Here is a 23,041-nt window from a genome sequence, read left to right on the forward strand (position 1 = left end):
CAGCAAGAGGAGGAGTTTCAGTTTCTATCAAAACAAGTGCTCTGAATTCCCCTACCTCTGCAGGACCATTGGGCTCTTTTCCTCCATCTTGGCCCCCACAGGGAAGTCCAGCTCAGTCCCTAGTTCCATGTGCCAATCTCTAGGGAGGAGGGCTTTCTGGAGGACAGAGGTGGGGCTGGCAAATTGAGACAAGCATCTCCACAGTGAGGATTTCCTGTGTTCTTAGTCCTGCACTGGGTGTTTTTATGTCATCGAGAAGGTCCTTCTACTCTTTCATTGGCAAGGTATTGTTGCTCTCTTTCCTTGGTTCAGAGATGCACATTTTCTTCCACATTGATGATTCCCAATCTAGGGTATGTCTTATAACCACCCTCTCCCAAAAGCTGTGATTAAATACATGTTCTGTATCACCTATTGGTGCATCTCAGAATTGAAGAGAGAAGGTGGTATTTTACATTTTATAGGTAAGTTGAAAAGGTCATCCCTTGCCCACACTTAAGGACCCTATTTTGTGAGGCCTGTGTTACTGATTTGATGTTAATTTGGTTGCTAAAGAGTTGAACTATGGGCACAAGGTAGGCTAATGGACCTTTGGATTCAGCAAAGGTAGAGAACCAGTTCTGCCTGCATGAGGAGAAATAACCTACACTTTGAGTTTGGGACTTTCCTCTGGCTGATGAAGTGCAGCAGAAATGAGGAAGGACTTAAGTGGTTCTGGTGAAATTTCTAGCTGACTTGTGGGTGACTGGCTATCTGAAGGAGTCATCGTTCTCCTTATGACAAACGGAACCCCATCTCTTGAATATCTAGTATGCCTTAGGTATTTGGCAGACCATCCCCGGTAGTATTGACAACGTCCCATGAGAGGAAAAGGAGTTATTTTCCCCACTTTATAGTTGAGGACATTGCAGCCCAGAGAGGTTAAGGCCTTGTCCAGTGCCACACGGGGCAGAAGAGCCTTTTTGTCAAGCAGGGAGTCAATGGCAGGGAAATGGGAACTTCTTAGGAAGGTTCTCTCCCAACTCTCTTCCCGGGCCCATAGTCTCCCCTTTCCCCTGACTTCCTACATCTGGCATCTCGGTTGGGTAGATCCACCTCCCAGGACTGGAAATGCCTGTTGATGCTTGCCTGGGAACATCTCAGCCACCTTCCTGAGCCTGGCAGACCAACCCCTATTTAACCCCTTCACTCCCATCTCAGTTCCTGTTTACTGCAGCTGCCAACAGCACTGCCTCTTCAGCACCCCAGGTTTATTCTACGGAAATAGCTCCTCAAGCAGCTCCGGCAGCCACAGTGGGTTTGTGGTCCTGGCTTCTAAGAAAGGCAGTGGCAGGGGCCCCCCAGCCTGTGCACAGGGCATGTGACTTGCTGGAAGTGCTGCAGAGGGGGAGGAGGGTGAGGGAGAGTGTGGCCACAGAACCCACATCCTTGTTTACATCGGTAAAGGGGCTACCCCTTCCCAACTCCCCATCACCCTCTGGTCTCTGCACCTCCAGGAGGACGTGAGACAGGCATGGGCCCCGTTTTCTATCTCAGAGCTGCCTTTTTCTCTTTATCTCACAGAACCCTTCATGGAGGGGGAAGGGGGGAGGGTGTTCTGGCGATTCTTTGCAGAAGTAGACTGTCATGGAAGAGCTCTGCGGTGTTCGCTGTGGGACCTGCCCCTGCCCCAGTGTCACAGGGATATCCCATCAGAGCAACAGTCCTCTGAGGAGACAAAGGGACATTCCCTCTTCATCTTAGCCAGTGGACATCAGGCATGCTTCATCTTCAAGCCCACTTTAATTTCTCACAAAGAAGGCTCCCTGACTCCCCTAGCCTCCCCAATCCACTCAGCAAACTTGCATTTCTTGCACCGCACCAGGCTCTGAGCCTGGGGGTGGACTTGTATATGAACTGCCCTCTGCCCTCAGTGGGAGCCCAATGTGATCAGGCAAAGTCTGTATGCATCTTTGATAAATCTGCTGATGGGGTGCCTTGGAGGAGTGGGAAACTGTTTTAAGAGTGCATGGGTATTTGACAAGTAGGCAGCCAAATAAGATGGAAAGAACATCCTGAAAAGAGGAAACAGCATGTGTGAACATCCTCAGTTGAGGCAGAGGGAGCCTGGTTCTTATTGTGACTAAAGCCCTGTGATGCCTGGACCTTAATTAAGTTAGGTGCATATGTGTCTTATCTCTCTTATAGACCACATGCTTCTTGCGGGTAGGGTCAGAATTTTACTCACTTCTGTCACCTTCATAGTACCCCACATTCAGGCCCCACTACGGGACAGGGTCTCTGAGTGACTGCTCTGTCCCAAGACTAAGGCTAGTCACTTCACACCTATTATCTCATTAATTCCACAATAGGCTTGCCAGGAAGTTACCCAGCTTGATCCCATTTTACACTTGAGGCATATGAAGCTCAGAACACTTGGGTCATTTTGTTTACTAGTACCAAGAGAAGACACTGGTCATAGCAAACACCCTCTTCCAACAACACAAGAGAAGACTCTACACATGGACATCACCAAATTGTCAACACCAAAATCAGATTGATTATATTCTTTGCAGCCAAAGATGGAGAAGCTCTATACAGTCAGCAAAAACAAGACCGGGAGCTGACTGTGGCTCAGATCATGAACTCCTTATTGCCAAATTCAGACTTAAATTGAAGAAAGTAGGGAAAACCACTAGACCATTCAGGTATGACCTAAATCAAATCCCTTATGATTATACAGTGGAAGTGAGAAATAGATTTAAGGGACTAGATCTCATGTACTATGGACGGAGGTTCGTGACATTGTACAGGTGACAGGGATCAAGACCATCCCCATGGAAAAGAAATGCAAAAAAGCAAAATGGCTGTCTGAGGAGGCCTTACAAATAGCTGTGAAAAGAAGAGAAGGGAAAAGCAAAGGAGAAAAGGAAAGATAATAAGCATCTGAATGCAGAGTTCCGAAGAATAGCAAGAAGAGATAAGAAAGCCTTCTTCAGCGATCAATGCAAAGATAGAGGAAAACAACAGAATGGGAAAGACTAGAGATCTCTTCAAGAAAATTAAAGATACCAAGGGAACATTTCATGCAAAGATGGGCTTGATAAAGGACAGAAATGGTATGGACCTAACAGAAGCAGAAGATACTAAGAAGAGGTGGCAAGAATACACAGAAGAACTGTACAAAAATGATCTTCATGACCAAGATAATCACAGTGGTGTGATCACTCACCTAGAGCCAGGCATTCTGGAATGTGAAGTCAAGTGGGCCTTAGAAAGCATTACTACAAACAAAGCTAGTGGAGATGATGAAATTCCAGTTGAGCTATTTCAAATCCTGAAAGATGATGCTGTGAAAGTGCTGCACTCAATATGCCAGCAAATTTGGAAAACTCAGCAGTGGCCACAGGACTGGAAAAGGTCAGTTTTCATTCCAATCCCAAAGAAAGGCAATGCCAAAGAATGCTCAAACTACCGCACAGTTGCACTCATCTCACACATTAGTAAAGTAATGCTCAAAATTCTCCAAGCCAGGCTTCAGTACTACATGAACCATGAACTTCCCGATGTTCAAGCTGGTTTTATAAAAGGCAAGAGGAACAGAGATCAAATTGCTAACATCCGCTGGATCATGGAAAAAGCAAGAGAATTCCAGAAAAACATCTATTTCTGCTTTATTGACTATGCCAAAACCTTTGACTGTGTGGATCCCAATAAACTGTGGAAAATTCTGAAAGAGGTGGGAATCCCAGACCATCTGACCTGCCTCTTGAGAAACCTATATGCAGATCAGGAAGCAACAGTTAGGACTGGACATGGAACAACAGACTGGTTCCAAATAGGAAAAGGAGTACGTCAAGGCTGTATATTATCACCTTGCTTATTTAACTTAAATGCAGAGTACATCATGAGAAATGCTGGGCTGGAAGAAGCACAAGCTGGAATCAAGATTGCCAGGAGAAATATCAGTAACCTCAGATATGCAGATGACACCACCCTTATGGCAGAAAGTGAAGAGGAACTAAAAAGCCTCTTGATGAAAGTGAGAGAGGAGAGTGAAAATGTTGGGTTAAAGCTCAAAATTCAGAAAACGAAGATCATGGCATCTTCTCCCATCACTTCATGGGAAATAGATGGGGAAACAGTGGAAACAGTGTCAGACTTTATTTTTTGGGAGCTCCAAAATCACTGCAGATGGTGACTGCAGCCATGAAATTAAAAGACGCTTACTCCTTGGAAGAAAAGTTATGACCAACCTAGATAGCATATTAAAAAGCAGAGACATTATTTTGCCAACAAAGGTCCGTCTAATCAAGGCTGTGGTTTTTCCAGTAGTCATGTATGGATGTGAGAGTTGGACTGTGAAGAAAGCTGAGTGCCGAAGAATTGATGCTTTCGAACTGTGGTGTTGGAGAAGACTCTTGAGAGTCCTTTGGACTGTAAGGAGATCCAACCAGTCCATTCTAAAGGAGATCATTCCTGGGTGTTCTTTGGAAGGATTGATGCTAAAGCTGAAACTCCAGTACTTTGGCCACCTCATGAGAAGAGTTGACTCATTGGAAAAGACTCTGATGCTGGGAGGGATTGGGGGCAGGAGGAGAAGGGGATGACAGAGGATGAGATGGCTGGATGGCATCACCGACTCGATGGACTTGAGTGTACTCCGGGGGTTGGTGATGGACAGGGAGGCCTGGCGTGCTGCAATTCATGGGGTGGCAAAGAGTCGGACACGACTGAGCAACTGAACTGAACTGAATAGAACTGGGCTTAGAGCCCAGTTATTTTCCTTTCCCTTTTTCTCTTTTTTCACCTTATAAAGGCCATAATGACTCCTGAGAGTCAGGAAACTGAATTCTAAAGTTGAATCTGTCGTGGACTGACTTCTGGGTGACCTTGGTCAAATCACAAACTCCCCGAGCCTCAGTGTCCTCATGTGAAGAGCGAAGAGTGGTATATGTGGAATTGATGGTGATTAAGGCCGCTTATCTACGCAAGATGCCTGTGGTTCTGTCTCTCTTACCTGTACTCTTGTTCTTAAAGACTATCCTTGCCTGTCTCTTTTTTCGTGACCATATTCCAGCCCACAAAGCCAAGAACTCTCCATTCCTTAGGGTAGGTAAGGGAGTTTCCCTGGCCCCCAGCCCTTCACCCACAAGGATGTTCTGATTCAGAACTCTTCTTTGGTGGCAGCTCTGACTCCAGCCTCTCCTTCTGTCCCCACAGCTGACCAGGTATATGGAGACCAGGACATGCATGAGGTTGTTCGAAAGCACTGCATGGACTATCTGGTGAGACCTTGCAGAGACCTTGGGGCGAGGGCAGAATGGAGGATCTCTTCTCCACATAGACATTGATCCTCTGATCTTTTCTGCAGATGAAGAATGCTGACTACTTCTCCAACTATGTCACAGAGGACTTTACCACCTACATCAACCGGAAGCGGAAAAACAACTGCCATGGCAACCACATTGAGATGCAGGCCATGGCAGAGATGTACAACCGGCCTGTGGAGGTGTACCAGTACAGCACAGGTACTTCTGTGGTGGGTAGGTGAGCAGTTGACCACTCTTGGTCTGAGCCTGTTCCACCCAGCCCACTGTGAATCCTGTCTCCTCTTTCTCTGCAGAACCCATCAATACATTCCATGGGATCCATCAAAATGAGGATGAACCCATTCGTGTCAGCTACCATAGGAATATCCACTACAACTCAGTAGTGAATCCTAACAAGGCCACCATTGGCGTGGGACTGGGCCTGCCATCATTCAAACCCGGGGTAAGCAGGTCCCTGTGCCTAGAATGGATACTGGAGATGGACCAAAAATCTGATGTTGGGGCCTCAGTTTTGCCTCTTGCCCACAAAAGTGTCCTGTTAACCTCTCTGAATCGCCCTTAAAGTCTCACCTCTGAAATTAGGAAGTTATCCAAGGTGATCCCTCAGGGCCCATTTTGTGGTCTCAGTTTGACTGTCTGAGCTGGTTCACCTATCTTTTGTGCCTGTTGAGAGTTGGCATTTTGAGATATGGAGTCAAACTTGGGAACTGTGAACCAGGGCTCAGTCTCTGTGTCTTGGTACCCACATGGATCCTCCTTCAAACCCCAGCACGGACAGACAGCTGTGGTCACAGAGACTTGGAGTGTAGGCCTGGCCCTACCACTTGCTGGCCTTGGTATCTAAGTCAGGTTGTACAAGTGATTTGACTGGGAGCTTGGGTGATACAGAAAGTGCCTAACACAGGGCCTGGTACCTGTTAGGTGCTCAGGAAAGGGCAGTAGATTTTCTCAGCACACACTGACAGATTTTCATTCTCTGTCTCAAACAGTTGTCTGTTGGGGATTTTGCTATCTTCTATTGAGGTTTCACTTCCTACAAAAGTACTCCTGCCTCATTTTAGGAAACACACCCTAACACCAGCATACCCTCCAACATAGAGGTTTTTTGATGTGGACCATTTTTAAAATCTTTATTGAATTTGTTAGAATACTGCTTCTGTTTAATGTTTCAGTTTTTTTGGCTGATAGGCATGTGAGAGCTTAGCCCCCCAACCAGGGATCAAACCTGTACCCCCTGCATTAGAAGGTGAAGTCTTAACCACTGGACCACCGAAAGTCCCCATAGAGGTTTTTTTGGTTTCATTTTTTTAAATAAACCTTTAATCTCAGAGCAGATTTAGATTTATGTAATTACTGTGATTAGAGAATTCCTATATACTCCACTGTGATTAACATATTAGCATAGTATGTTTGTCACAATCAATGAACCAATATTGATATATTAACTAAAGACCATACTTTGTTCAAATTACCTCAGTTTTGGGCTTCCCAGGTGGCTCAGTGGTAAAGAATCCACCTACCAATGCAGGATACACAGGTTTGATCCCTGGGTGCGGAAGATGCCCTGGAGAAGGAAATGGTAACCCATTCCAGTATTCTTACCTGGGGAATTCCATGCACAGAGGAGCCTGGAGGGCTACAGTCCATGGGGTCGCAAAAGAGTTGGACACAACAGTGACCAAACAACAACAGTAAATGATGATACCTTCAGAAAGGGATAAAACAAAAACAGATTACCTCAGTTTTTCCCCAATGATCTTATCTGTTCCAGGATCCCATCCAGGATACTGTATTACATTTAGTTGTCATGTCTCCTTTGGCTCCTCCTGGCTGTGACAGTTTCTCCGAATATCTTTGTTTTCGATCTGTTTACAGACTCTGTGACCTTTTCTAGAATGTCATATAATTGGAATCATACAATATATAGGTTTTTCAATGGCTTCTTTTAGGTAACACTGTGCATTTAAGAGTCACTCCTGACTTTTAGTGGTTTGACCACTTGTGTCTTTTCTTTTTCCATTTGTTAAAACTGAGTGCCCTAAGTTTTTTTTAAAAAATAGATTTAATTATTTAGAATAGTTTTAGATTTACAGAAAAATTAAGATAGTGCAGAGTTCCCACATACCTTCCCCTCTTTTGCCCAGTTTCCCTATTATTCACACATGTCAGATGACCAATACATTTGTTATATGAACCAGTATTGATACATTGTTATTAATTGAAAGTCATCATACCTCTTTAGCTCCTTTGTTTTTGATGGTTTCTCACATTTTCATGTTTTTGGTGACCTTGGCAGTTTTGAAGAGTACTAGTCATGTTTATCGGAGAAGGCAATGGCAACCCATTCCAGTACTCTTGTCTGGAAAATCCCATGGACAGAGGAGCCTGGTAGGCTGCAGTCCACGGGGTTGCTAAGAGTTGGGCACGACTGAGCGACTTCACTTTCACTTTTCACTTTCATGCATTGGAGAAGGCAATGGCAACCCATTCCAGTATTCTTGCCTGGAGAATCCCAGGGACAGAGGAGCCTAGTGGGCTGCCATCTATGGGGTCGCACAGAGTCGGACATGACTGAAGTGACTTAGCAGCAGCAGCAGTCATGTATATTGTAGGATGTTTCTCTTTTGGAGTTTGTCTGATGTATTTCTCATTAGACTTGAGGTTACGAGTTTTAGAGAGGGGGATCACAGTGGTAAAGTGCCATTCTTATCACATCATATCAACAGTATGTACCCTGAACATGATTTGTAATTGTTGATGTTGATCTTGATCATCTGGCAGAAGTAGTTTTATCAAGTTTTCTCCACTGTAAAATTACTCTTCCCTACCCCCACTTCCTTCTCCATGTTATACTGTGTGGAAGGAAGTCATCTATACTCCAAAGTTAAGAAGTAGGGATTAGGGGGACTTCCCTAGTGGTCCAGTGGCTAAGACGCCACCTTCTCAATGCAGGGGGCCCATGTTCGATCCCTGGTCAGGGAACTAGATCCCACATGGTGCAACTAAAAAAACCCCAGTTCAGCCAAATAAATAGATAAATATTTTAAAAAAGAAGTAGGGATTAGGGAATTTCATGGCGGACTAGTTGTTAGGACTCCACACTTCCACTGCCAAAGGCCTGGGTACAGTGCAGTGCAGTGCAAAAATACAAATAAAAGGTGAAGGTTATACTCCATCTCTTTGAGGGCAGAGTATTTACATAAATTATTTGAAATTCTTCTGCAAGGGAGATTAATCTCATTCTCCATTTATTTAGTCATTTATTTATATCATTGTGGATGATGGATATTTATTTATTTAATACTTTTATACTTTGGGTTATAATCCAGTACTGTTTTTATTTTGATGCCCAAGTTTTTCCAGTTTTGGCTATTGGGAGTTCTTTTAGTTGGTTCCTGCATCTCTTTGAAATATCCCCATCATTGTGGTGGTGGTTGTGAGGAGTTGGTTTTTGGCTTGTTTGTTTTCATTTTTATTTTATTTTTCATTTTCATTTTTATTTTGAATACTTAACTTTCTGGCACTACAAGGTGCTAGAGGCTCATCTTGTATATTCCTTGCCCCATTTCTAGAACCAGCCATTTCTCCAAGGAGCCCTAGTTCCTTTTATTGGAGAATGTTATATTAGAAACCAAGATCTGGGTGCTGAGTATGCTATTGGGGTATCCTTGCTTTAGGCCCTTTCAGCTGATAGAGCAAGAAAATATATGTATAAACTAACCTGTGTGTATACACATCTCTAGAAATATTTCTATATGTAAGTATCTGTATGACACTATGGTTCTTACTGATACCTTTAACTGAGGGGCACCTTGTTTTAATTTGCAGTTCCTAATGACAAATGATGTTGAGCATCTTTTCATGTGCCTATTTGCTGTCTATCTTCTTTGATGAAGTTGTGTGTCTAGACTTTTTTGCCCATTTTTAATTGGCTTATTCTAGTAGCATTTTGCATTCTTTTTGGACTGTTATCCATGGGTAAAAAAATATATTTTACACCATTAGTGTACACACACGTTGGTGTATGGTGTGTATATGTGCATTAAAATAAGTTTTCACTGAACGAAATTTACTTTTATTCCATGGGGTATGCACTGATACTTTTCATTATTCCTTTTTAAAAAATCTGTTACGTCTCACAGCCTGACACTCTCATATGGTGTTCCACAACTCATAGTACCCCACACCATGCTGACACTGTCCTCTTGTCTACTTAAATGCCCCAATACTCAAATCTACCCTGTGCACACAGGACTCAACTTCTTAGGTGATCTTTTCTCCTTGTCCCATCTGGGCATAGGTGAAGAAGGCCTCAACAACTGAGTCATCAATCGGTGAGGTGTCTTTAAATTCTAACCCTGGCTGGAGGGCACCTGACTGCCCCAGACTTAGTACATCAGTTGAGGTATCTTGGGGGTGGCAGCAGGACTTCTGGATATAGGAATTTGAAATGACAAGTCCCCCAACCCAAGCCTGCCTTCCCCTAGTCCCTGATGAATAGGCAGCCTGCCCAGGGGGGTGCTTAGTAAGAGTATCTGCCTTCCTGCCTCTCTTCTGAGCCTGTGAGCCCACCTCCCTGAGCCACTTCTGGCTCTTGGCCAGAGTTCAGAGTGTCACCTCACATCTCTGTTCCTCTCCCACTCCTTGTAGTTTGCAGAGCAGTCCCTGATGAAGAATGCCATAAAAACATCAGAGGAATCATGGATTGAACAGCAGATGCTGGAAGACAAGAAGCGGGCCACAGATTGGGAGGCCACAAATGAGGCCATTGAGGAGCAGGTGGCCCGGGAATCCTACTTGCAGTGGCTGCGGGATCAAGAAAAACAAGCTCGCCAAGTCCGTGGCCCCAGCCAGGTGGGTCCTGGGGTCTGTCACTAGCCTGGCGAAGAACCTGTTACTTCCCATGTTCTGTCCCCAAACAGGCAGAAACAAACTAAGCAATTCTGACATGTGGGAGAGAAGGAAGCTCCTAGCCTTTTCTGTACCTCATCTTGGCCTTAGTCTTGGCATTGTGCCTTAGAACTCTCAACACCTGTGCAGAACAAGCTCTTTTTTTTTTTTTTTTTTTTTAAGGAGTGAGGGAGGGCAGCCACTGATGGTGAAATGCCAGATTCATGGATAGTTTCAGAGGGACAAGCTTTTGCTGAATGTTCTTGTGTGCCAGACTCTGCTGAGGATGTAAAATCAGGTCCTGCATGCTCCAGCCTTAGTGATCCTGTCTTTTGATGGGGAGACACATGCATCAGTGGAGCCCTTGACTCTGACTGGAAGACCAGTAGAGGTGGGGGATCTGGTCAGTCTTCATACGGAAAGGTTGAATTTTTAGGGCAGGGAGTGAGACAGGGCAGCCAGGTATTTGAGGAGTCACAAGGAGTTTATAGAGTGATTAATAGATGTTGGCAAGAGCTGACTCATTCGTTAAACAAGTATTTATTGCAGGTCTATGCCAGGCACTGTTCTTAGTGTATAGGAGTACATTGGTGAGCTGGGCAGTCCCAGGTCTGTCTTTGTGGTGCTTCCATTTATGCAGAGTGGAACGAAATAAACATAATGAATAAATCAGTTGAGAGGTGGTATGGATGAAAAATGTAGAGCAGGGTAAAGGGGATGAGTAGGACTGAGTAGGGCTGGGAGTTCACAATATTAAATAGCATGGTCAGAGTTGGCCTTAGACCAGGTGAGAGTTGAGCGAAAGCTTGCAGAGATGAGGGAATTACTTGTCTATACCAGGGAAGACAGGACCAGCTAGAGCAAAGACCCTGAGGTATGTGCACACCTGGTGTGATTTGGAAGCAGCCTGGAGGCAGTGTGGCAGAACAGAACGTAGTAGTAGATGGAGTCGGAAAGGTGGGTGTGCCATATTGGAAGGGGCTTGTGACCTTCAGTGTGGCCTGTGGTGAGGACTTTGGCTTTTCTTCTGAGTGAAGCAAAAATGATGAGAGGGTTATGAGCAGGAAAAGAGTGGAAACTTAGAATTTAACAGGATCCTTCTGACTGCTGACTGTAAAATGGAGTCGAAGGGGCAAAGGTGGAAGCAGTAGACCACCAAGGAGAAGATGACTATAGCAGTCCTCATGATTGATGGTAGTACTGGCAAGGGAGGCAGTCAGAAGGGCATAGATTCTGGATCTATTTTGAAGATGGAGTAACAGGTTTCCTGTCAGACTGGCTGTAAAGGTGTGAGAGGGGCTTTAAAGTGCTGACCTTGATACTGTGGTCCATTATGTGACCATTGTTGGTGGCCTATGTAGAAGCTATTTCATAGCCAGGATTCTGGGAGGGAGTGAGCCCTTCGGGAATGGGGCAGAGGACGGTTGCACCTGCTGTTGGTCTTTACCACCACCTTCCTCACCACAGCCCCGGAAAGCCAGCGCCACATGCAGCTCTGCCACAGCAGCAGCCTCCAGTGGTCTTGAGGAGTGGACCAGCCGGTCCCCAAGGCAGCGGAGTTCAGCGTCGTCACCTGAGCACCCTGAGCTGCATGCTGAGCTGGGCATCAAGCCCCCTTCCCCAGGCACTGTCTTAGCTCTTGCCAAACCTCCTTCACCCTGTGCACCAGGTCAGTGACTTGCTGATAGGGAGCATGCAGGGGTCAGGAAGTCCTGCCTAGGCCCTGAGCCCTGCCTTTGACTGTTTGTCTGCCCCAGGTACAAGCAGCCAGTTCTCGACAGGGGCCGACCGGGCTACTTCCCCCCTTGTGTCCCTTTACCCTGCTCTGGAGTGCCGGGCCCTCATTCAGCAGATGTCCCCCTCCGCCTTTGGTAAGCCTCTTCTGTCTAGGGTCTAGGGGCCAGCTGGGAGTTGGGGAGAGATGGAAGAAGCAGCTGGTCCTGAAAAGGGGGCTTCTGGAGCCTCTGGACATCTCCTCAGGAAAAGAGAGTTTTTCAGGCCCAAGAGTCTGTTCCAGAGGGGATTTGAGTGGGGTTTTGTAGGCTCAGAGGAGCCTTCTCCTTAGAGAAAAAAGTGGTAGGGGCCTGAACGGGATCTCTCCAGAGCCAAGAATCAGCAAAGGGCAAGGAGAAAGCAGGCTTAAAGTGCTGTGTCATTCTTTTCCCCTTCCTCTTGCCCAGCAGGTCTGAATGACTGGGATGATGATGAGATCCTAGCCTCGGTGCTGGCAGTGTCCCAACAGGAATACCTAGACAGTATGAAGAAAAACAAAGTGCACAGAGACCCACCCCCAGACAAGAGTTGATGGAGACCCAGAGACTGGAGACCATTTCCCAATCCCCACCACTCCTGCCCTCCGGTGCCACCCCACCTTCTTTGGCTTTCTTCCCTCTTGCCTTCTTCCTTCTTTCCGCTTCTTTTGCTCCTCCCCACTTCCCTCTGGCTGGCCCACCCCTGCACACCCTCTCATCGCTGCCACCACCACCACCATCTGTCTCTTCGCCAGCTGATGTGCCCTGTTTCCCCCTGCACAGCACCATCCCTGCATTCCACAGGGGACTTGGGCAAGGGTGCTGAAGGTAGGCGAGGGGTACACAGAGACAAACCAACTGGCAGCCAGGCAGCCCCGGAGGAGAGACATTCAGACAGCAGAGTCTCCCTTCCCCCTATTCCTTCCAAGATCAGAAACTTGTCACCCTACCTTCACAAATGATACCAGGGAGGTGGGAGGAAGAAGTGGGAAAAAAATCCCCTTCCCAGTACCCTTAAAATGTCTGAGCCTTCAATATTGAGGTTTTTCTTTATTAAAATATACTTTTATCTTATAAAATCAAATCAGTGATGTAGACAACAGCATTGGCTCTATGAAGGTGACATCTCTCTGGTTTGGAGGCAGGTAGGCCACGGGGCACAAAGATGTGGTTGATGTACCTGGCCTCCAGCTCTGTGGAGATGGGCAGGGTCTAGAGTATAAGCCAGGGTGGGGTGGGAGGGCAGGAGGGGGCAGGTGTCAAGTGGGCTTTGGACAATGAGACTCTGACCTCGCTGCATTCCTTATGCTTCCACCACCACCACCAGTCTTTGGAATCTCAGGGTGGGGGGGTACTTTTGAGAATCATGGCCGCCGCCCAGGATTTGAGTGTGGGGGGTGGGAGCAGCCTCGGCAGATGGGGCACCCATGCCTTGCAGGTGTCAACAAGATCCACCATCTGTAATGTCCTTGGCACAATAAAACCAAATGTCAGTTTCCCCTGAGCGCCTCTGTTCTGTGTGGGGCAGGGGGTGGGTGAGCCTTTGGTCAGAGGTGGTGATGGCACAGACCTGGGCTTGACTTCTGAGGGCTATATGCTCTCCATTGGGGTCTCTCTGGAGGCCCAGAGTTTGTTCATACTTGATTCACTGCTTATTGAATCAGCCTTTGGACCTGTTACCACCAAGAAAGCTCTGTCTTTGCCCACTGCCCCTGCCTCAGTATTGGCACAGGATATAGCCTGCCCACCCTATTTCCTGGGGTGTGATGGGAACAGAGAATTGAACTTGATGGCAGGGACTGAATGTCCAACTTCTTTGCCTGCCTCTAGCCCCAATATGTTTGCTCTTTCATTGTGAGTATTTGATGAGGAAATGCTTTGGACAGGCACAACAGTCGCTTCATAGCAACCCGAGTTTAGTGGAAGTGACCAGAGGGTGGACCCCCCACACAAGCACGCTGAGTTTTAGAAATTGAGGAATAGCTAAACCTTTTTATTCATGTTCCCAGTTCTCTTGACACTTTTGTCCCTGCCCTTCCTAGAGGTAAAGCCAAGGCAAAGAAGGATGGCTGGCCCCAGGTTTTTCAGTTGTTTTTTCAGTGTCCCTAATAATGGGGTCCCTGTGGAAGGATGTATGTCTAGCTCTGCAGATGAGGGTGTGGCTATCTGCAGATGTCTCTGTGGAATCCACTGGTTAAGCACTGTGTTGGAGAGTTGGTTTAAAACCGGCTTTTTCTAACTATGTGGCTTTGGTCAAGTCGCAGGCTCTCTGAGTTTCAAGTGTCCCATGTATAGGACAGGAGTGATAAATATCTACTACCTCACGCTCTCTCTGTTGTGAGCATTGAGAGAGAGTGTATATGGTCAACATAATGTATGATGGCACGGTGCCTGGCACATTCTGAGAGCTCTATGTTAGCAGGTATTATTTATTATCTTAAAGTTGAAGTTTCTGCACTATTTGGCCCCTGACTACTTCATCTTGCCTCTCTGTCCAGTTTTCCTTGGCCTCTGCCTGGAATTTGCCCTTCCTCTGTCCCAAGCCTCCAACTTTGTCTTTCAAGATGGGTAGAGGGTCTCCTTCTGAGAAGCCCTGTGTGACCCCGTTTACATTCTCACCTTTATCTACAGATATGTCGTCTTCTCCAGTACTGTACTATCAAATTCCCGGGCAGGGCTATGATGCCTGACTTAACCTGTGTATCTCTTAGTATCTGCACCCCCTCTAGGGCCTTGTAGGCTTACAGTAGACCCCTAATAAATGTTGGATGAATAAGGGAGAGTACCTGTGTATATTTGCTTTTTGAGTGTTTGTGTGTGAGAGAGACGGGTGAGTCCAAGCCTTTGTGCATCTCAGAGTGTCTCTAGTTGTGTGTGAGATGAGGGCTTGTTTCCAGGTGTGTCAGATGGGGACTGCGTGTGGGACTCAGTCTCTGACAGTTTGTGTCTGTTTCTGAGACAAGTGCATGTCTGCGTGGGTCTGTGACAGTGCATCTGTGGTCTCTTTCCGATAGGGTGGGTGAATGTCCGTTTGTATTCCTGTGACAGATTCTGGGTAGCTGTTTCTGGATAGTTTCAGTGACAATGCTGCATGTCTGCTGGTGTGTGTGTGTGAGAGAGCGAGCGACTGACTGGGTGGATCCATGTCTGTTTTTGTGATACTGCCTATCTGTGGCTCTATCACATAAATATATGTATGTCTTTGGAGCAGTGCATGTGTGTCTTCAGCATCTGTGTGTCTTCCTGTGACAGACTCTGGGTCTCATTTCTGGAATAGTACTAGTCTTTCTGTGACACTGCATGTCTGACAGTACAAGTATCTTTGTGACAAGTTTTGGTGGTGTGTCTGATGGGACATTTTTGTGTCCTTGTCACATGGCAGTGTAGGTGTATGTGAATCTGGAGTGCCTTTCTGTAACTGCATCTCTGGTGTCATACTGGGACATAATTCTGGCAGCATGCCTGCTTGACAGTGGATTTCAGTCTCTGTGACAATACATATCTGTATGTGTTTAGGACAAGCTCATGGGAATGTGTCTGGCAATGTGTTTGTGTATTTCTCACATGGTACTTTCCTGTGTGTGTGTCTTTGGAGTGCATGTCTGTCTGCCTGCAGCATGAGGCCTGTTGTTTCCAAATTTGTGGCTAAGGGTATTTTATCACCCCTCTGAGCTCCCGCCATCCCTGTGTGTGTCTCGTCCAGAAACACATCCCAAGCCACCACCACCCTGGCTTGCTCCCACCTGCAAGAAGCACCCCTCCTCACTACTCCAGAATCTGTACTTGCTGACTGGCTCATGGCCAGGTCTAGTCAGGTCTGTCTACGTTAAGGGCTCCACGGCAGTGGTGGTCAGGTTAGTCCTTCCTAACGGCTGTACAGGTCCTTCAAGGATCCCTGGCTTTACTTCCCGGGCGAAGGCCACCTGTCGCCTAGAGGGCTCTGGACCTGAAGAGTACTCTTTGGAAAAAGGGTCATGGATAACCACAGGCAGATTCTTAGAAGCCTTAGAAGGCCTGGCATTATCTCTGCGCTAGTCTCGAGGCAGTGGCGGCCAACCAACTTCCTAGGAAAGGGGGCGGTGTATTTTTTCAAGTTTATATCTGCAGATACAGACATATAAAAACAATGCCGCGCAACCAAAACAAACCCGGTTGCTGCGAAAGGGATTCCTAAAACCAGTTTCCTCTCCACACGCGTCCCCTCGTGTGCATGCAGACCCCGCCCCGTGGAGGATACGGGCATGTATTTGCATAAGGGGGTACTTGAAACGTTGAGGGTGGTATGCAAATAAGAGCTGGTTCCGATTGGCTGGGGTACAGCAGGTGCTGAGTCCGGATTGATCAAAGACAAGTGGGAGGGGCCGTCGCCCCGGGCGACTCTCTCGGGAGGCGCGTGCCCTGTCTCAGTAGCGTCAGGGCTGGCGCGCGCGGCGAATCTTAACATTGCGCTCTTTGCTGGCCCTTCTGGGCCACCAGTCTCCTTACCTTCCATCCTGGCGCCCCCTAGTCCAGGTTCCCCGGACTCACTGCCCCGGGCGTCCACACCCTGCGGGCTCAGCGGGCTCAATCTGCGCAGCTCCTCCTCCATGTTGACTAAGCCTCTGCAGGGGCTCCCGGTGGCCCCCATGACTCCTACGCCGCTGCCAGGTGAGAGAGGCTCCCCCTAGTGCAACCAGGCCAGGCGGGCTGCAGTGGTTGAGGGCGGCGCGAGGGGGAGGGGGAAAGGGTCGCGGGTCGCGGCCAGCTTTAGCACGCCGCCACCCTGACTTCCTCGCCTCCGCCTGCGTAGGAGGCAAGGATCGGGAAGCGTTCGAGGCCGAGTACCAACTTGGCCCCCTCCTCGGTAAGGGGGGCTTTGGCACCGTCTTCGCAGGACATCGCGTCACAGACCGACTCCAGGTATCCACCACGAGGGTCTTGGGAGGGCCAGGTGTGTGTGTGGTGGCGGCGGGAGCCCCGGGGCCGGGATGCTAATTGACCACGGAATGAGCTTACACTATGTGAGTGGTAGGGTCATGAGGGCCGGGATCCGGTCGTTGAGGGTGTCCGAGTGCACGCGCGCGCGGGTGCGCGCACGCATGTGTGTGTGTGTAAGTCCTGGTGGGTATATGGGGGAAGGGAGAATTTTCAGGGCAAGATTTCTGGAGGTCCAGGGGAGTGAGCCTGGGGAGTGGGGGGTCATGAGGACCCTAGACCTTGGGATCTGGGAGAGGTGAATATATGTGGGAAGGTGGGGACCTAGAGCTGAGATTTTGGGGGATTTTGGAGGCAGGTGTCCAGGGAGGAGTCGTGAGATCCAGGACCCCGCTACAGGGTTGTGGTATCCTGGGGCCAGATAGGAAGATCAAGGGTTTAGGGTTTTAGGAAGTTCAGAACTCAGCGCCTGGTATGAGGGGAGGAGAGAAGCCTGAGAAGGGAGAGCCCGGGGCCAAAGATGGTGGGAGAGGTGTACTTGGTTTTGGGGACTTGGGAGAAGCTTCAGCTCATTTAGGATTGTGGTGTGGGGGAGTGTGACCAGAAAGACTAGGGTGAGGGTCCAGATTAGGAGATGTCTGGGGGTCATCTGCTGGCCCCCTCACCTCAGCCTGCTTCTTCAGGTGGCCATCAAAGTGATCCCCCGGAATCGCGTGCTGGGCTGGTCCCCCTTGGTGAGTATCTTTTGAGTCCTTATTGACCTGGCGACGCCATCTCTGACGATGGATTTCACCTTGCTATGGTTTGTATGACTCTTTGGGCCGTGTAACGGTGAGAAGAACACTCCTACCAGTCCATGTTTACTCCCCTATGGTGACATCCACACCTCCATGCAGTTCTGACTCACCCCTGTTCCCCTAGAGCCCTGGATTCTCCCCTCCCACCCTCCTTTTTCATCCTCCTCCAAACATTGCCTCGGGGGCTGCCCGCAGGGCATGCTGGTGAGAAAAGAGGGGCAGAGGTCATTGGTTGCCATGGTGATGGTGGCTGCTTCATTTCCACAGCTAGAGCTCTAACGGACAACTGGGCGGGTCTGGGCAAGTTGTGGGAGCGGGAGTGCCCCCTGGTGGGCTGTGGGGGAACTGCGCCTGTGCAGGCTGTGGGACTTAGAGGGAGAAGGTGCGCCTGCGCAGTAGCGGCATTTTTTTTCAGCCCCGTGAGAAAACCTGTCTGCGACTGTGCGTGTCAGTAGATTGGCCGGGAGAGGGCCCCACCTCGGGCAGGAAGACTGCTTCTGGTAGTCCGTGTGTCCCCGCAAAGCTTCTAGCGTGGGGTGGGTTTTGTGGCCAGTAACATGTATGCCTTTTATTGAGCACTGACGGTATGCCTCAGATTTTGTTTCATCATAAAAGCTTACTGTGTTCCAAGCTCCACTAAGTACTTGTATTCAACACGGTTCTAAGTGCTTAGTGATAGTGACAAAATATCATATGATGACACTATTGAGATCTTGTTTATGCCAGTTCCCTTGCAATTAATTACTTTTAGCTATTTAGCAAATGTATTTTAGCACCTAGAATGTGCCAGGCACAGTTCTAGATACTTGGCAATATGTTACATTTATTGAGCATTCTTTTTGCGCTAATCCTTTTCTATGAATTGATTTCACCTGTTTAACAACTATACTAGGCACTGTTTTAGTGTTTGAGCTGTGTCAGTGAACAAAGCAGACAAACCGTTACACAATAATAGTATTTATTGAGTGCTGTGTCAGATCCTATGCTATAAAGTGCTTTTTATCTATTTAACAAACATTTATCAAGCACCTACTGTGTGTAAGGTGCTATTCTAGTTTCTTTGGCTATGTCAGTAGACAAAACAGATAAATTACTACAAAGTAGTGTTCATCAGTTGCTTCCGCTGGAGGCTTTTGTTAAGAATCACTTTCATTTATTCTTCAAACATTTACTGAGGAAGTTCCCTGGTGGTCCAGTGATTGACAGTCAGCACTTTCACTGCTACGTCTCAGATTCAGTCCCTGGTTGGGGAACTAGAATCCCAAAAGCCACAGGGTGTGACCAAAATTTAAAAAAAAAAAATTACTGAGCTCCTGTTACATGCCAGATGTACATAGACTTTGGCTTTTTAAATTTTTTTGGCTTATTTTTAAATTAATTTTTATTGAAGTTAGTTGATTCACAGCATGTTAGTTTCTGGTGTACAGCAAAGTGAATCAGTTATACATATATCCACTTTTTAAAGATTCTTTTCCCATATAGGTCATTAAAGAGTATTGAGTAGAGTTCCCTGTGCTATACAATAGATCCTTATTAGTTATCTACTTTATTTATAGTAGTGTGTATGTGTCTATCCCAATCTTCCAATTTGTCTCTCCCCCACCCCTACCATAGGCTTTGGCTTGAATCAACTTCCCAATGGCTATATGAGTTTAAGCCCTTAAGATGAGAGAACTGTGGGCCCAGGAGGGAAGGGGGTTGCTTAAGGCCACATAGTCAGGAGGCTGAGGACCTATGATTTAAGTTCAGATCATAGATCTGAGAAGTCAGCCTCAAAGCTGCTAGCCTGACATCTGTGCTCTCTTTTCTCTCCCTGCTTCCCTCCACAGTCAGACTCAGTCGCATGCCCACTGGAAGTGGCACTGCTATGGAAGGTGGGTGCAGGCGGTGGGCACCCTGGTGTGATCCGCCTGCTTGACTGGTTTGAGACACCAGAGGGCTTCATGCTGGTCCTTGAGCGGCCTCTGCCTGCCCAGGATCTCTTTGACTACATCACAGAGCAAGGCCCATTGGGTGAAGGCCGAAGCCGCTGTCTCTTTGCCCAGGTAGTGGCTGCTGTTCGGCACTGCCACGCCCGTGGAGTTGTCCATCGTGACATCAAGGATGAGAACATCCTGATGGACCTCCGCCGGGGCTGTACCAAACTCATTGATTTTGGTTCTGGTGCCCTGCTTCATGATGAACCCTATACTGACTTTGATGGTAAGTAAGGCTTCCCTAAATCTCTGTGGAGGGAGTTTTCACCTTTTATCTTTTTGGCCTCTTGACCTCCAGTGCTGGGGTGTTCTGTAACCCTTGTTCTATAGTGCACCTTTATAATGTTCTTGGTTTTTAATATTAGGTACTTTCAAGCCTTGCCCTCTAATAAAGTCCATCCTCTGACAATGACCTGGTCTTGCTCTGGGCTCTTATTCTGATGAGGGGATCCTATTATTACCCTGAGTAGTCTTTTTCTGGTAAGGAGGTCCAGCTGTACCTCTTAAGTGCTTTTATTCCAATGAGCTTCTATTCTGGTGAGGGGACCCTGCTCATATAGTGAGTTCTCTTAATTCTAGTCAAGGGACCATATTTCTGGAGAGGGTGGGGTGGGAGAAGGGCATTATCAGAAAATGGTCTAACTTGTGGTTTGTGTGCAGGGACAAGGGTGTACAGTCCCCCAGAGTGGATCTCTCGTCACCAGTACCACGCCCTGCCAGCCACTGTCTGGTCACTGGGTATCCTCCTCTATGACATGGTATGTGGGGACATTCCCTTTGAGAGAGACCAGGAGATTCTGGAGGCTGAACTCCACTTCCCTGCCCATGTCTCCCCAGGTGAGACTCAACCCCCTCTAGCCCACCAGCCTTCATCCCTCCAAGGAACTGGTGCCCCCAACTCACTGCTAATCTCTTGTGTTCTTCTGATCTGCAGATTGTTGTGCCCTAATCCGCCGGTGCCTGGCCCCCAAACCCTCTGCCCGACCCTCACTGGAGGAGATCCTGCTGGACCCCTGGATGCAGACACCAGCTGAGGATGCATCCCTCAACACTCCCAAAGGGGGTTCCACCCCTTTGGACTGGTCCCTACTGCCCTAGTGCTGGCTGGGGCTCCCATTAGTTGAAATAGTCATCCCGTGGCCATGCCACAGGGATAGATGGTTATCTGTTGATCTGGTTTTACAGGTCTCTAAAAATCCAGTGTTAACTAGGGTCAGAGATTGGGGATCAGGGGTAAGAAGACATAACCCAAGTTTGCCCAGTTCCCATTCCCGTCCTTCTAAGGAGCCGTCTTTGTAGAACATATGCTCTCTTATTCTGGAGGGGCTCCTTCTTTGCTTCTCGTTTTGCTAAGGATGTTTATTTGGTTGAGGTTACTTACATTCTGAACCCCCCGGGACTCTTATTCTGATGAGTAGTAACCCCTACACTGGCACCTCCTGCTACTACCACACAAACTTAGTTTAAATGCTCTGATTTGGGCAAGGGTGCTTTCCTTCCAATACCCCAGTGGCTCTTATTTTAGCAAAGGGACCCTTTCCCCTAGCCTCGGGTCCCATATTCAGTCAAGCTGCTTGCCTGCCTCAGCCCAGGGTTGTTTATTCTGGGGGAGGTAAGCCCTATTGTTGTCCCAGGGCTTTTTTTTTTTTGGTGAGGGGACCCTACTCTGTTATCCCAAGTGCCCTTATTCTGGTGAGGAGAAACCCCACTTTCATGATGTGGGAGGGAATGGGAGATGGACACTACTAGAGTCCACTAGGTTGGGGTGGATGGTTTTTTTGGGGAATGGGGTGGGGGAAATAAGTCTTGTTGTTTGTTCTCCTGGGGCCCTGCCCTCCATCTTTTTCAGATTCTTGCTGCCTCCTTCTGAGCCAGGGTTGTCCAGTTGCTGAAATGTAAATACTTATGTATTGGGGAAGGGGAGCTCCAACTGTTATCTTCCTCTTCCTTCTCCCCCTGCCTGGATTATTTAAAAAGCCATGCGTGGAAACCCACTATTTAATAAACGTAATAGAATCAGAAGTGACTGGCCATTTGTAGATGCAGTGAGGCATTTGTGGAGCATCTGCTGCTGCTGCTGCTGCTGCTGCTAAGTCGCTTCAGTTGTGTCCGACTCTGTGCGACCCCAGGGACAGCAACCCACCAGGCTGCCCGGTCCCTGGGATTCTCCAGGCAAGAACACTGGAGTGGGTTGCCATTTCCTGCTCATGGAGCATCTACTGAATGCTGAACCAAGAGGGAGATGGATTGGATCTCTCCTTTGTCTGCAGGAAGCCTCAGTCTTGTGGTACCATCCTGAAGATCTTTTATGGGTTCATTTAAGGAGGACCACTTTCCAGGTGGCACTAGGGGTAAAGAACCCGCCTGCCAATGCAGGAGATATAAGAGATGTGGGTTTGATCCCTGGGTTGGGAAGACCACCTGGAGGAGGGCAGGGAGAATCCCATGGATAGAGGAGCCTGGTGGGCTACAGTTCATAGGGTCACAAAGAGTTGGATGCGACTGAAGTGACCTAGGATGCAAGGAGGACCACAAAGAAAAACTTGATTTTCCCCTCAGCTCATATGTAGCACCCAATATGTGCCGAAGGGCTCCTCTGGAGATATTGTAGACATTGAAGACATCTGGAACACACTCCCAGATCAATGATGGCCAGTTCAGAGGCAGAAAAAACTCCTTTCCCCCAACCCCAGGGGAGGAAATCCTTCCCCATGGGAGAAGAAAAGCCCTTTTTGGGCACTGGTGGGGGTGTGGTGGAGGTTGAGTGCTGATAGGAATCCTCCTAGTCCTTGTTTTCTAATAACATCCAAGGTGTAGTCACCTGTTTTGCCCCAACCTTTTCACCTCTCCCTGTCTTCTTACCTGCTCATCCCTCTAATCCTTAACTCTTACTTGCCCTACCCTAATCTTGTCCTGACCTCAGCTGTACCCTCTTGCCATGCTTTCAAAAGATGCATGCTGCATGCTAAGTCGCTTCAGTCGCTTCTGACTCTGCGACCCTATGGACTGTCGTCTGCAAGGCTCCTCTGTCCATGACATTCTCCAGGCAAGAATACTGCAATGGGTTGCCATGCTCTCCTCCAGAGGATCTTCCCGACCCAGGGACTGAACCCAAGTCTCTTATGCTTCTTGCATTGGCAGGCAGATTGTTGACCACGTGCCACCTGGGAAGCCCCTAGGGAATTCCCTGGCGTGCAGTGGTTAGGGCTTGGTGCTTTGACTGCCTTGGCCAAGGTTCAGCCTTTGGTAGGGGAGCTAAGATCCCGGAAAAGCGCGGCCAAAAATAAAGCTAACCTGTAAGCTCCTCACCTCCTGGCTTACCTATCCCCTTCTCACTTTTCCATTCTAAATGGTGACTCAATTGTCTTCCCTTCTCAGTCTCAACTCTCCTGTGCTTTTTC

General features: G+C 47.9%; 2 protein-coding genes across 9 annotated transcripts in view; both read left to right on the top strand.

Annotated features, from left to right (window-relative positions):
- OTUD5 (OTU deubiquitinase 5) overlaps window positions 1-13,451 on the top strand; it is a 28,228-nt gene extending 14,777 nt beyond the window's left edge. For 4 of the 8 annotated variants that reach the window (XM_070290074.1, XM_070290078.1, XM_070290076.1 and 1 more), the window contains 7 exons: window positions 5,203-5,267; window positions 5,354-5,510; window positions 5,606-5,754; window positions 9,963-10,166; window positions 11,670-11,871; window positions 11,960-12,073; window positions 12,386-13,451. In XM_070290074.1, the coding sequence (XP_070146175.1) occupies window positions 5,203-5,267; window positions 5,354-5,510; window positions 5,606-5,754; window positions 9,963-10,166; window positions 11,670-11,871; window positions 11,960-12,073; window positions 12,386-12,507 (1,013 nt within the window). In that variant the 3' untranslated portion in view covers window positions 12,508-13,451. Of the gene's footprint in view, window positions 1-5,202; window positions 5,268-5,353; window positions 5,511-5,605; window positions 5,755-9,962; window positions 10,167-11,669; window positions 11,872-11,959; window positions 12,074-12,382 lie in introns of all 8 variants that reach the window. The other 4 variants (XM_070290073.1, XM_070290075.1, XM_070290077.1 and 1 more) reach the window with 1 other exon arrangement.
- Window positions 13,342-21,662, top strand: PIM2 (Pim-2 proto-oncogene, serine/threonine kinase). Its single transcript, XM_070290085.1, has 6 exons — window positions 13,342-16,600; window positions 16,743-16,852; window positions 17,551-17,601; window positions 19,494-19,866; window positions 20,301-20,477; window positions 20,575-21,662. Exons 1-6 carry the CDS (start codon window positions 16,540-16,542, stop codon window positions 20,736-20,738), a joined length of 936 nt encoding a protein of 311 aa, XP_070146186.1. The 5' UTR covers window positions 13,342-16,539; the 3' UTR covers window positions 20,739-21,662.
- The last annotated feature ends 1,379 nt before the right edge of the window (window positions 21,663-23,041 follow it).

The sequence above is a fragment of the Ovis canadensis genome, chromosome X (genome assembly GCF_042477335.2).
Source record: "Ovis canadensis isolate MfBH-ARS-UI-01 breed Bighorn chromosome X, ARS-UI_OviCan_v2, whole genome shotgun sequence".
In the NCBI taxonomy this organism is placed as follows: Eukaryota; Metazoa; Chordata; class Mammalia; order Artiodactyla; family Bovidae; genus Ovis; species Ovis canadensis.